At 56.0% G+C, this 14,439-nt stretch overlaps 1 protein-coding gene across 1 annotated transcript; it reads left to right on the top strand.

Moving 5' to 3' along the window:
- Positions 1-6: 6 nt before the first annotated feature.
- On the top strand, positions 7-12,263 carry LOC133339033 (dynein assembly factor with WD repeat domains 1-like). Its single transcript, XM_061547156.1, has 10 exons — positions 7-420; positions 1,073-1,157; positions 3,380-3,665; positions 4,388-4,577; positions 7,248-7,356; positions 8,399-8,430; positions 9,639-9,738; positions 10,157-10,225; positions 10,593-10,688; positions 11,231-12,263. Exons 1-10 carry the CDS (start codon positions 284-286, stop codon positions 11,381-11,383), a joined length of 1,257 nt encoding a protein of 418 aa, XP_061403140.1. The 5' UTR covers positions 7-283; the 3' UTR covers positions 11,384-12,263.
- The last annotated feature ends 2,176 nt before the right edge of the window (positions 12,264-14,439 follow it).

Genomic DNA, 14,439 nt, shown 5'->3' with positions numbered 1-14,439 from the left:
CCAACAGGGTTCAGTGTCAATCACTGGGGCTCACAGAGCCAGACTAAGGCTCCCACAGGGTTCAGTGTCAATCACTGGGGCTCACAGAGCCAGACTACATAATGTTGTGAACCCGGCGACCCAAGTTCAATTCCCAGCCACAGCTAACATCAGTCTTGTCCTGGGCCTCCCTTACAGCCCTGCTAGAGGCTACCTGGGGGAGCTTTATCCGTGTGTGCATCATAGGTGGTGCTGCACTTGCCCCTACAGCCCTGCTAGAGGCTACCTGGGGGAGCTTTGCGTCATGCTGGGACTGGTCGCGAGCCGCCCTCTCTGGGGGGGCTCCCCCCCCCCAGAGCCCTGCGAGGGGGGCCCGGCCCCCCCTCCCGCCACGGAGGGGCCCCCCGTGACCTCCGGCTGCCTGCAGATCTCCAGCGTCATGTGAGACCCCCCCCCCCACATCATCCCCCAACACCCCCCCCCCTCATCCCCCTACCCCCCCTTACCCCCCCTCATCCCCTCATCCCCCTACCCCCCCTTACCCCCCCCTCATCCCTCTACTCCCCACTCACCCCCCTACCCCCCTCATCTTCCCACCCCCCCTCCTCATCTCCCCCCATCCCCTACCCCCCCTCTTCCCACCCCATCTCCCCCATCCCCCTACCCCCCCTCATCCCCCTACCCCCCCTCGACCCCTACCCCCCCTCGACCCCTACCCCCCTCCCCCTTGAGCCACGGGGGACCAGTTAGACCCCCTGGACAGGGATAGCGCTCGTGTGGGGGGTAGGTGATGATGATGCTGATGATGATGCTGATGCTACTGATGATGATGCTGCTACTGATGATGCTGATGATGATGATTATGATGCTGATGATGCTACTGATGATGATGATACTGATGATGATGATTATGATGCTGATGATGCTACTGATGATGATGATACTGATGATGATGATGCTGCTACTGATGATGCTGATGATGATGAGTATGATGCTGATGATGCTACTGATGATGATGATACTGATGATGATGATGATACTGATGATGCTACTGATGATGATGATACTGATGATGATGATTCTGCCGCTCCAGAGAGGCTGAGGCAGAGGTGATGTGTTGCCGGTTCAGCGCCGATGGCTCGCTGGTGGCAATGGGCCTGGCTAACGGCACCATCAAGGTAACCACCACCGTGTGAGCCTGTGTCTCTCTCTCATCATCATCATCACGGTGGCTATGAGATGTTAACTACCTCGCCGGGTCTACAGGAGGTCTGCGTCTCTCTCTCATCATCATCACGGTGGCTATGAGATGTTAACTACCTCGCCTGGTCTACAGGAGGTCTGTGTCTCTCTCTCATCATCATCACGGTGGCTATGAGATGTTGACTACATCGCCTGGTCTACAGGAGGTCTGTGTCTCTCTCTCATCATCATCACGGTGGCTATGAGATGTTAACCACCTCGCCTGGTCTACAGGAGGTCTGTGTCTCTCTCATCATCATCATCACGGTGGCTATGAGATGTTGACTACCTCGCCTGGTCTACAGGAGGTCTGTGTCTCTCTCTCATCATCATCACGGTGGCTATGAGATGTTGACTACCTTGCCTGGTCTACAGGGGGTCTGTGTCTCTCTCTCATCATCATCACGGTGGCTATGAGATGTTGACTACATCGCCTGGTCTACAGGAGGTCTGTGTCTCTCTCTCATCATCACGGTGGCTATGAGATGTTAACTACCTCGCCTGGTCTACAGGAGGTCTGTGTCTCTCATCATCATCATCACGGTGGCTATGAGATGTTAACCACCTCGCCTGGTCTACAGGAGGTCTGTGTCTCTCTCATCATCATCACGGTGGCTATGAGATGTTAACTACCTCGCCTGGTCTACAGGAGGTCTGTGTCTCTCTCTCATCATCACCACGGTGGCTATGAGATGTTAACTACCTCGCCTGGTCTACAGGAGGTCTATGTCTCTCTCATCATCATCATCATCACGGTGGCTATGAGATGTTGACTACCTCGCCTGGTCTACAGGAGGTCTGCGTCTCTCCCCGTGGTGGTCGCTGCGTGGAGGCTAAACAAAAGCTGTTTAGGCATGCGGTGGCTGGGCATGTGGGCTTCATGTCCCAGCCAATGCAGCCTTGCCTGCCGGAGGAGCTCACCGATGGGACTTTGTCCAGATCTTTCAAGGATTTGTGAGCTCACACAATCCAGCCTGCAGGTTAAACAGGACGGATCGTAGGCAGGCCAGCCTAATGTTTCTAACTGGCGAAGATGCTCCATTAGGGGGGCTCCACGTTTCGCAAGCATAGAGAAGGGAGGGAATGACCGTGGCCGAGAAGACCTGAAGCTTCGTGTGGAGCGACAGACCAGGTAGCTTCCACACAGCGTTACGCAACCGATGAAAAGATATTGCCGCTCGACTGATTCGGAGTGAGACCTCTGCTGTTAAACTGGAGCCGGTCATAAGCACACTGCCCAGGTATGGGAAACTCTCCACTCTCTCCACTACTACCCCATCACCGATTGGGAGTTGTGGGGGTGGAGTGTCCGATGGTAGAAAATACCCAGGCAGGTGCTTAGTTTTGGTGAGGCTGATGGTAAGACCCCACCTCTTGGTGGCACGCTCCAGTCTCAGCAGCAGCGTCTCCAACTCCTCTCAGTGAGCAGCAATCACCAGATCATCGGCATACATAACGTGGTTGACCAATAGGGAGCCAGAGACAAACATAGACACACACAGACACACACACAGACATATACACACACACAGACACACACACAGATACATAGACACACACACACAGACACACACATAGACACACACACAGACATACACACAGACACACAGACATACACACTAATACACCAACAACAACAACCGCCATTCGCCACTAAGTGGCGGTGACGTCACCACGACGCTTGTGCCAGGCCATGTGCACCTTGAGGCCACGTGAAGTGTCGAACGCCCGCTGGCAGGAGGTCACGGGGCCACGGGTCGACATACACACACACACAGACATCCATAGATGCATAGACACACACAGACACACACACATGATGATGGATGGTGATGTTGATGATGGATGTTGATGGTGATGTTGATGATGATGATGGTGATGTTGATGATGATGTTGATGATGATGTTGATGATGGATGTTGATGGTGATGATGATGGTGATGATGATGGATGTTGATGGTGATGTTGATGATGATGATGGTGATGTTGATGATGATGTTGATGATGATGTTGATGATGATGTTGATGATGATGGATGTTGATGGTGATGATGATGATGATGTTGATGATGATGTTGATGATGATGTTGATGATGATGTTGATGATGATGGATGTTGATGGTGATGATGATGGATGCGTTTCTCGTGGTTGTCTGGCAGATCCACGAGCTGCGTGGATGGACGTGCGTCCACGTGCTGAGAGACGCGGACACGCTGAGACACGGAGACACGCGGGGACACGCCGAGACACGGGGACACGAGCTGAGACACGGAGACACGCAGGGACACGCTGAGACACCGAGACACGCTGAGACACCGAGACACGCTGAGACACCGAGACACGCTGAGACACCGAGACACGCGCTGAGACACGGCGTGCCCGTCACCTCGCTCGTCTTTCTGCCGCAGTCGGATACCGAGAGAGACATCCGCCTCGTAGCCACGTGTACGCAGAGACACGCGGAGACACGGAGACACACACAGAGACACACAGACACACACAGAGACACACACATAGAAACACAGACACACACAGACACACAGACACACACAGAGACACACAAAGACTCACAGAGACACACACAGACACACACAGAGACTCACAGAGACCCACAGACACTGAGACACACACAGACCCACAGAGACACACAGAGACCCACAGAGACACACAGTGACACACTGAGACACGCGGAGACACACTGAGACACACTGAGACACACGGAGACACACAGAGACACACGGGAAGACGTGTGTCCCTGTGTGTGTGACCTCGTATCCCCGTGTCCATGACCCTGTCCTCGTGTCCCCGTATGTCCCCGCGTGTCCCCGTGTGTCCCCGTGTGTCTCTGTGTGTCCCCGTGTCCCTGTGTGTCTCTGTGTGTCCCTGTGTGTCCCCGTGTCCCTGTGTGTCTCTGTGTGTCCCCGTGTCCCTGTGTGTCCCCGTGTGTCCCCGCGTGTCCCCGTATGTCCCCGTGTGTCCCCGTGTGTCCCTGTGTGTCCCGTATGTCCCCGTGTGTCCCCGTATGTCCCCGCGTGTCCCTGTGTGTCTGTGTGTCCCTGTGTGTCCCCGTATGTCCCCGCGTGTCCCTGTGTGTCTGTGTGTCCCTGTGTGTCCCGTATGTCCCCGCGTGTCCCCGTGTGTCCCCGTGCCCCCCCCCCCCCCCACAGACGCGAGTGGGCGCGTGTCCCTGTGGGCCGTGTCCCTGCGCTGGGCCTGCCCGCTGGCGCGTGAGGCCACCCACACACTGTGCGCCGCCGCCTCCCCGTCCGGCGCGTGGGTCGCCACCGGCGGCAGTGACGGGGCGCTGCGCATCTACGACGTGAAGACGCGCTCGCTCGCACTCACCTGCTCGCCCAGGTGAGGCGGTGGGTGGGTCACCCAGGTGAGGCGGTGGGTGGGTCACCCAGGTGAGGCGGTGAGTGGGTCACCCAGGTGAGGCGGTGAGTGTGGGTCACCCAGGTGAGGCGGTGAGTGGGTCATCCAGGTGAGGCGGTGAGTGTGGGTCACCCACGCTCACCTGCTCGCACTCACCTGCTCGCGCTCACCTGCTCGCCCAGGTGAGGCGGTGGGTGAGTCACCCACGCTCGCTCGCACTCACCTGCTCGCGCTCACCTGCTCGCCCAGGTGAGGCGGTGGGTGAGTCACCCACGCTCGCTCGCACTCACCTGCTCGCCCAGGTGAGGCGGTGAGTGGGTCACCTACACTCACCCACACTGACCTGCTCACCCAGGTGAGGGGGTGGGTGGGTCACCCACACACTCACCTGCTCACCCAGGTGAGGCGGTGAGTGGGTCACCCAGGTGAGGCGGTGAGTGGGTCACCCACACTCACCTTCTCGCCCAGATGAGGCGGTGAGTGGGTCACCCAGGTGAGGCGGTGAGTGGGTCACCCAGGTGAGGCGGTGAGTGGGTCACCCAGGTGAGGGGGTGAGTGTGGGTCACCCACACTCACCTGCTCGCCGTGTTGAGTCTATGGGCAGTGTTGAGTCTATGGGTAGTGTTGAGTCTATGGTGCAGTGTTGAGTCTATGGTGCAGTGTTGAGTCTATGGTGCAGTGTTGAGTCTATGGTGCAGTGTTGAGTCTATGGGCAGTGTTGAGTCTATGGGTAGTGTTGAGTCTATGGTGCAGTGTTGAGTCTATGGTGCAGTGTTGAGTCTATGGGTAGTGTTGAGTCTATGGTGCAGTGTTGAGTCTATGGTGCAGTGTTGAGTCTATGGTGCAGTGTTGAGTCTATGGTGCAGTGTTGAGTCTATGGGCAGTGTTGAGTCTATGGTGCAGTGTTGAGTCTATGGGCAGTGTTGAGTCTATGGTGCAGTGTTGAGTCTATGGGCAGTGTTGAGTCTATGGGCAGTGTTGAGTCTATGGGTAGTGTTGAGTCTATGGTGCAGTGTTGAGTCTATGGGTAGTGTTGAGTCTATGGGCAGTGTTGAGTCTATGGTGCAGTGTTGAGTCTATGGTGCAGTGTTGAGTCTATGGGTAGTGTTGAGTCTATGGTGCAGTGTTGAGTCTATGGTGCAGTGTTGAGTCTATGGGCAGTGTTGAGTCTATGGGTAGTGTTGAGTCTATGGTGCAGTGTTGAGTCTATGGGGCAGTGTTGAGTCTATGGGCAGTGTTGAGTCTATGGGTAGTGTTGAGTCTATGGGTAGTGTTGAGTCTATGGGGCAGTGTTGAGTCTATGGGTAGTGTTGAGTCTATGGTGCAGTGTTGAGTCTATGGTGCAGTGTTGAGTCTATGGGGCAGTGTTGAGTCTATGGTGCAGTGTTGAGTCTATATGGGCAGTGTTGAGTCTATGGGCAGTGTTGAGTCTATGGGTAGTGTTGAGTCTATGGGTAGTGTTGAGTCTATGGGGCAGTGTTGAGTCTATGGGTAGTGTTGAGTCTATGGTGCAGTGTTGAGTCTATGGTGCAGTGTTGAGTCTATGGGGCAGTGTTGAGTCTATGGGCAGTGTTGAGTCTATGGGCAGTGCTGAGTCTATGGTGCAGTGTTGAGTCTATGGGTAGTGTTGAGTCTATGGGGCAGTGTTGAGTCTATGGGCAGTGTTGAGTCTATGGAGCAGTGCTGAGTCTATGGTGCAGTGTTGAGTCTATGGGCAGTGTTGAGTCTATGGGGCAGTGTTGAGTCTATGGGCAGTGTTGAGTCTATGGTGCAGTGTTGAGTCTATGGGCAGTGTTGAGTCTATGGTGCAGTGTTGAGTCTATGGGTAGTGTTGAGTCTATGGTGCAGTGTTGAGTCTATGGTGCAGTGTTGAGTCTATGGGCAGTGTTGAGTCTATGGGCAGTGTTGAGTCTATGGTGCAGTGTTGAGTCTATGGGCAGTGTTGAGTCTATGGTGCAGTGTTGAGTCTATGGGTAGTGTTGAGTCTATGGTGCAGTGTTGAGTCTATGGTGCAGTGTTGAGTCTATGGGCAGTGTTGAGTCTATGGGCAGTGTTGAGTCTATGGTGCAGTGTTGAGTCTGTGGGCAGTGTTGAGTCTATGGGTAGTGTTGAGTCTGTGGGCAGTGTTGAGTCTATGGTGCAGTGTTGAGTCTGTGGGAGTGTTGAGTCTATGGTGCAGTGTTGAGTCTATGGGCAGTGTTGAGTCTATGGTGCAGTGTTGAGTCTATGGGCAGTGTTGAGTCTATGGTGCCAGTGTTGAGTCTATGGGCAGTGTTGAGTCTATGGTGCAGTGCTGAGTCTATGGTGCAGTGTTGAGTCTATGGGGCAGTGTTGAGTCTATGGGCAGTGTTGAGTCTATGGGCAGTGAGTCTATGGGCAGTGTTGAGTGTATGGGCAGTGTTGAGTCTATGGTGCAGTGTTGAGTCTATGGGCAGTGTTGAGTTCCATGGTGCAGCGTAGAGTCTATGGTGCAGTGCTGAGTCTATGGTGAATCTAGTCTAGTGCTAATTAGTGCTAGTCAGTGCTAGTTAGTGCTCTAGTTAGTGCTAGTTAGTGCTGGTTAGTGCTAGTTAGTGCTAGTTAGTGCTAGTTAGTGCTGGTTAGTGCTGGTCTATGATGATGACGTCACTAATGACCGGTTGTGGTCCTCAGCGCTTCGTCCCACGTCATGGACGGCCACAGCTCACGAATCTTCGCGGTGCAGTGGCACCCAGAGTCTGAGAACTTCCTCCTGTCCGGCGGGTGGGACAACACCGTGCAGGTGGGTGGGTGGGTGAGTGGGTGGGTGAGTGGGTGGGTGGGTGAGTGAGTGAGTGGGTGGGTGAGTGAGTGAGTGGGTGGGTGAGTGAGTGGGTGGGTGAGTGGGTGAGTGAGTGGGTGGGTGGGTGAGTGAGTGGGTGAGTGGGTGGGTGGGTGAGTGAGTGAGTGAGTGGGTGAGTGAGTGAGTGGGTGGGTGAGTGAGTGGGTGAGTGGGTGAGTGAGTGGGTGGGTGGGTGGGTGAGTGGGTGGGTGAGTGGGTGAGTGGGTGGGTGGGTGAGTGGGTGGGTGAGTGAGTGGGTGAGTAGTGAGTGGGTGAGTGGGTGAGTGGCTGGGTGAGTGAGTGGGTGGGTGGGTGGGTGAGTGGGTGGGTGAGTGGGTGGGTGGGTGGGTGGGTGGGTGGGTGAGTGGGTGAGTGGGTGAGTGGGTGAGTGAGTGGGTGGGTGGGTGAGTGAGTGGCTGGGTGGGTGAGTGAGTGGGTGGGTGGCTGGGTGAGTGGGTGGGTGAGTGGGTGAGTGGGTGGGTGAGTGAGTGGGTGGGAGAGTGAGTGGGTGGGTGAGTGGGTGAGTGGCTGGGTGAGTGAGTGGGTGGGTGAGTGAGTGGGTGGGTGGGTGAGTGGGTGGGTGGGTGAGTGAGTGAGTGGGTGAGTGGGTGAGTGGGTGGGTGAGTGAGTGGGTAGGTGGGTGGGTGAGTGAGTGGGTGGGTGGGTGAGTGGGTGAGTGAGTGAGTGAGTGGGTGGGTGGGTGGGTGAGTGGGTGGGTGGGTGAGTGGGTGAGTGAGTGGGTGAGTGGGTGGGTGAGTGGGTGAGTGGGTGGGTGGGTGAGTGGTTGTTGTGTAGTTTGTTGTTGTTGTGTAGTTTGTTGTTGTTCAACGTACACACTACACACACTACCGCTATACACTACACTATACACTACACTATATTACTATACACTACACTATACACTACACTACACACTACACTACACACTACACAGGCGCATACGTATCGTTGTTGTTGCTGTTGCTGCTCAGCGAGTTTACCCTCCTCATGTTTGTCTCGCCAGTTCTGGGACCGCAGAATGCCGCACTCAGTCAGGTACGGACCCCGTGAGACGCAACAACAACAACACAACAACACAACAACAACACAACAACAACACAACAAACACAACAACAACACAACAACAACACAAGAAAACAACAGCAACAACAACACAACAACAACACAACAACACAACAAAACAACACAACAACAGCAACACAACAACAACACAACAACACCACCACAACAACAACACAACAACAACACAATAACAACACAACAACAACACAACAACCGCCATTCGCCACTAAGTGGCGGTGACGTCACCACGACGCTTGTGCCAGGCTAGGTGCACCTTGAGGCTACCACGTGAAGTGTCGAACGGCCGCTGGCAGGAGGTCACGGGGCAGACCCAGCAGGTGCCACGGGTCGACTGACTGAGACGACTGGCTGATGCACCACCTGTGCCCCCTACTGTGCCAACTTGCTGTGCTTTATCCACCCGGCACTCCGCTCGTTGTTGTGAGCGTCGCTCCTCCGCCCTCCGTTGTTGTTGGAGGGCGACTGCCTCCAACTGCCCAGTAGCAGCGTCCTTCACGAGCCTCCTCCACAGAGGCCGATCTTGACACCGCTGGTACCGGTCATCGGCAAGTCCACTCAGCTCCACGTCCTCCTGTACCACATCACTCCATCTCTTCTCTAGCCCGTGCCGCGCCCGTTTAGCCCCCTCGATCCGGCCGAACAAAAGCTGTTTAGCTATGTGGTGGCTGGGCATGCGGGCTACATGACCCAGCCAACGCACCCTTGCCTGCCGGAGGAGCTCACCTTCACGAGCCTCCACAGAGGAGACGCTCACCCGGCGAGACCCTCACCCAGCGAGACGCTCACCCAGCGAGACGCTCACCCAGTGGAGTCAACATTGCCACTGGGGAGACAAAGGCGGCCGGGCGTGGTGGTGCTGGCCACCCACCCCCTCTGTGTGTAGCCACAGTGCCGGTAGCCTTCATAGGTGCTCGCTAATAGCACTTGCCCCTGCAGCCCTGCTAGAGGCTACCTGGGGGAGCTTTGTCTGTGTGTGCATCATAGGTGCTGCTCGTCGCCACTAGCACCACTTGCCCCTGCAGCCCTGCTAGAGGCTACCTGGGGGAGCTTTGTCTGTGTGTGCATCATAGGTGGTGCTACTCGCTACTAGCAGCACTTGCCCCTGCCCCCTTGCCGCAGGTCTGTTGAGAGGCTACACGGGCCGCCTTTGTCTTTGCCAGGAGCCTGTACGGGCCCCACGTGTGCGGCGAGTCGCTGCACTTCGATTCGAGCGGCTCCCGGATCCTGAGCGGCTCCTGGAGGAAGAGGCAGGCGCTGCAGGTGAGTACACAGGCACAGCTGCCCCAGGTAGCCTCAGCAGGGCTGCAGGGGCAAGTGCTGCTAGTAGCGAGTAGCGCCACCTATGATGCACACACAAAGCTCCCCCAGGTAGCCTCAGCAGGGCTGCAGGGGCAAGTGCTGCTAGTAGCGAGTAGCACCACCTATGATGCACACAGACAAAGCTCCCCCAGGTAGCCTCTAGCAGGGCTGTAGGGGCAAGTGCTGCTAGTAGCAGGCCCCAGACGACCCCCGTTAGGGCCCACCCCCCTCAGCCCCCCCCCCCCCGTCGCCCCCCCCCCCCGTGCCCCACCCCCCTCAGCCCCCCCCCACTCCCTCAGGGACCCCCACCCCCTCACCCCCCCCACCCCCTCAGCCCCCCCCCCTTTGCCCCCCCCCCTTTGCCCCCCGCCCCCCCCAGGTTTGGGACTCCGGCTCCGGGTCTCTCATCAGAGACATCCCCCCTGAGGCTGACGGGGAGCGCAGTTCGGTGAGTGGTGGTGGTGGTGGTTGTGGTGTATGTTGTTGTGGTGGTGGTTGTGGTGGTTGTGGTTGTTGTTGTAGTAGTTGTTGTGGTGGTTGTAGTTGTGGTGGTTGTGGTGGTGTAGGTTGTTGTAGTTGTGGTGGTTGTGGTGGTGGTTGTAGGTTGTGGTAGAAGTTGTAGTAGTTGTTGTGGTGGTGTAGGTTGTTGTAGTTGTTGTGGTGGTGTAGTTGTTGTGGTGCTGGTGTAGTTGTTGTGGTGGTTGTTGTGTAGTTGTTGTAGTTGTTGTTATGGTGGTTGTGTAGGTGTAGGTTGTTGTAGTTGTGGTGTATTAGTTGTTGTGGTGGTGGTAGTTGTTGTTGTGGTTGTTGTGTAGGTGTACGCGTGCCGTTGGCTGGGTGACGGCCTGGCGGTGTCTGGAGGCTGTGACCCCAACGCCTGCCGCGTGGTGCACACGCAGAGCAGCCTCATGGTGATGGGCACCAGCATCACTCACCAACATCAACACCAACATCAACATCACCACCACCACCATCAACACCAACATCATCAACATCACCACCACCATCAACACCAACATCACCACCAGCATCACTCACCAACATCAACACCAACATCAACATCATCAACATCAACACCAACATCATCACCAACAACATCAACACCATCATCGCCAACATCATCAACATCACCACCAACACCAACATCATCACCAACATCAACACCATCATCGCCATCATCATCAACATCACCACCAACACCATCAACACCAACATCATCACCACCACCAACACCACCATCACCACCAACATCACAATCACCATCACCACCATCATCATCACCTTCAACCACTACCACCATCCGTGCTCCTGATGCTGCTACTGATGATGATGCTACTGCTGATGATGCTAATGCTGCTACTGATGATGTTGCTACTGCTGATGATGTCGATGATGCTACTGATGATGCTACTGATGTTGCTGCTGCTGCTACTGCTGCTGCTGCCCACCGCAGACCACGGGGTCAGTGTCCGCCCTGCCAGGAGGCGTCTACTGCATCGACGTGACCTCCTCCTCCTCCTCCACCACCTCCTCCTCGACTCACCTCATCGCCGTCGCCTCCTCCACGAGCCTCTACCTCCTCACACACTCGCGGCAAGCTGCCTAAGCCGGCCAGAGTCGTGGCCGCCGCCGTTAGCCCCACATCATCATCGCCATCGTCACTTAACATCATCATCACTTAACATCATCATCATCACCATCACCACAATCATCACTTAACATCATCATCATCACCACTTAACATCATCACCACCATCATCATCGCCACCATCATCACCACCATCATCACCGCCATCACCATCATCACCACCACCATCATCATCACCACCATCATCACTTAACATCAACACCACCACCATCATCACCGCCATCACCATCATCACCACCACCATCATCATCACCACCATCATCACTTAACATCAACACCACCACCATCATCATCACTTAACATCATCACCACCATCATCATTACCATCATCACTTAACATCATCATCACCATTACCATCATCACCATCATCACCATCATCATCACTTAACATCATCACCATCACCACCATCATCATCACCACCATCATCATCATCGCCATCACCACCACCATCATCAGTACCACCATCATCATCACCATCATCAGTACCACCATCATCATCACCATCATCACCACCATTATCACCACCACCATCATCATCATCATCATCGCCATCATCAGCATCACCACGGTGGCTAAGAGATTTTAACTACCTCGCCTGGACTACCGGAGGGTCTCTGTGGGTCTCTATGAGTATGGGTTTCTGTGGGTCTCTATGGGTCTCTGTGGGTCTCTATGAGTATGGGTCTCTGTGGGTCTCTATGAGTATGGGTCTCTGTGGGTCTCTGTGGGTCTCTATGAGTATGGGTCTCTGTGGGTCTCTATGAGTATGGGTCTCTGTGGGTCTCTGAGTCTGTAATGTCCACGTGATGGTGATAATAAACACGAGTTTAGTTTTAGTGTGTGTCTCTGTGAGTCTGTATGAGTGATGGTCTCTATGGGTCTCTGTGAGTCTGTATGAGTGATGGTCTCTATGGGTCACTGTGTGTCTCTGAGTCTGTATGAGTATGTGTCTCTGTGTGTGTGTGTGTGTCTCTGCGAGTATGGGTCTCTGTGTGTCTGTGTCTGTGTGTCTCTGCGTTTCTGTGTGGGTCTCTGTGTGTCTCTGTGTCTGTGTGTGTCTCTGTGGGTCTCTGTGTGTCTCTGTGTCTGTGTGGGTCTCTGTGTGTCTCTGCGTGTCTCTGTGTGTGTGTGGGTCTCTGTGTGTGTGTGTGTCTCTGTGGGTCTCTGTGTCTGTGTGTCTCTGTGTCTGTGTGGGTCTCTGTGTGGGTCTCTACGTGTTCTAGACACACGTGTGTAGAGTGTTGGCTGCTGCTGGGCACGTCAGCGGGGATCTTGGAGCCGGCACCACCAACAACAACCACAAACAACAACAAGTTGAATGAGTTCAGAAAGTTTAGTGTCCCCAGCTGGTCTGACCCACCCCACCGGCACGGCACCACCACAGCGTGGCCCTGAGCCTCATGGTGTTGGTGGTGATGGTGGTGGTAATGGCGGTGGTGGTGGTAATGGCGGTGGTGGCGGTGGCGATGGTGGTGGTGGTGATGGTGGTGGTAGTAATGGCGGTGGTGGCGGTGGCGATGGTGGCGATGGTGGCGATGGTGGTGGCGATGGTGGTGGTGGTGGTGATGGTGGTGATGGTGGTGATGGTAGTAATGGCGGTGGTGGTAGTAATGGCGGTGGTGGCGATGGTGGCGATGGTGGTGGTGGTGGTGATGGTGGTGGTAGTAATGGCGGTGGTGGCGGTGGCGATGGTGGCGATGGTGGTGGTGGTGGCGATGGTGGTGGTGGTGTCGTTACACTGTTGTCCCTCCAGGATTGTGGGTAATTAAAATTGGGGTGGCGTCACTGGAGGCTCATGGGAAATCAGAAGTGTGTGTGTGGGGGGGGGCGGCAGTAGAGGCTCATGGGAAATCAGAAGCGTGTGGGGGGGGGGGGGTGGAGGCTCATGGGAAATCAGAAGTGTGGGGGGGGGCGGCAGTGGAGGCTCATGGGAAATCAGAAGCGTGTGGGGGGGGGGTGGCGGCGGTGGAGGCTCATGGGAAATCAGAAGTGTGGGGGGGGGCGGCAGTGGAGGCTCATGGGAAATCAGAAGTGTGTGGGGGGGGAGGCCAGTGGAGGCTCATGGGAGTGTGGGGGGGGGGGCAGTGGAGGCTCATGGGAGTGTGGGGGGGGGGGGCAATGGAGGCTCATGGGAAATCAGAAGGGGGGGGGCAGTGGAGGCTCATGGGAGTGTGGGGGGGGGCAGTGGAGGCTCATGAGAGTGTGGGGGGGGGGGGCAATGGAGGCTCATGGGAAATCAGAAGGGGGGGGGCAGTGGAGGCTCATGGGAGTGTGGGGGGGGGGGCAGTGGAGGCTCATGGGAAATCAGAAGGTGGGGGGGCGGCAGTGGAGGCTCATGGGAGTGTGGGGGGGGCAGTGGAGGCTCATGGGAAATCAGAAGCGTGTGGGGGGGGCGGGAGGCTCATTGGAGTGGGGGGGGCGGCAGTGGAGGCTCATTGGAGTGTGAGTGTGGGGGGGGGGGCGGCAGTAGTGGAGGCTCATGGGAGTGCGGGTGGGGGCTGTGGGCGCAGCAGGAAGTGGTGGTCCCCGCGTGCCCAGCGAGCCGCGTGGCCCGCGGGGGCCTCCTCCGTCATGGTTCGCTCCGTGAAGCTCACGCGGCCATCCACCCCCACCAGCAGCACCGAGTTGGTCCGTGTTCCGTACGTAGGGGTACGTACACACACAGCCGCGTACTGCGGCATGAGTTGCCTCATGTGCAGGTCTCCCTGAGCCTCCAGCAAGGGGTCGGGCAGGACCCTGCACACAGCAGCAGCAGCAGCATCATCAGCAGCAGCAGCAGCATCATCATCAGCATCATCAGCAGTGTCATCAGCAGTGTCATCAGCAGCAGCGTCATCATCAGCATCATCAGCAGTGTCATCAGCAGCAGCATCATCATCAGCATCATCATCAGCATCATCAGCAGTGTCATCAGCAGCAGCGTCATCATCAGCAGCAGCGTCATTATCATCAGCGTCATCAACAGCAGCGTCATCATTATCATCAGCGTCATCAGCATCATCATCATCAGCA

This window comes from Lethenteron reissneri, unplaced genomic scaffold (assembly GCF_015708825.2).
Source record: "Lethenteron reissneri isolate LAM-NWPU_2019-01 unplaced genomic scaffold, ASM1570882v1 scaffold_164, whole genome shotgun sequence".
NCBI lineage: Eukaryota > Metazoa > Chordata > Hyperoartia > Petromyzontiformes > Petromyzontidae > Lethenteron > Lethenteron reissneri.
This window is presented reverse-complemented; position numbering and strand designations above follow the sequence as displayed.

Bases quoted from the DNA above. Each gene is read 5' to 3' on its own strand.
- LOC133339033 (XM_061547156.1), top strand. From the start codon at position 284: ATGCTGGGACTGGTCGCGAGCCGCCCTCTCTGGGGGGGCTCCCCCCCC. The intron at 3,666-4,387 runs GTACGCAGAGAC...CCCCCCCCACAG, and splicing joins CATCCGCCTCGTAGCCACGT to ACGCGAGTGGGCGCGTGTCC. The intron at 7,357-8,398 runs GTGGGTGGGTGG...TTGTCTCGCCAG, and splicing joins GGTGGGACAACACCGTGCAG to TTCTGGGACCGCAGAATGCC.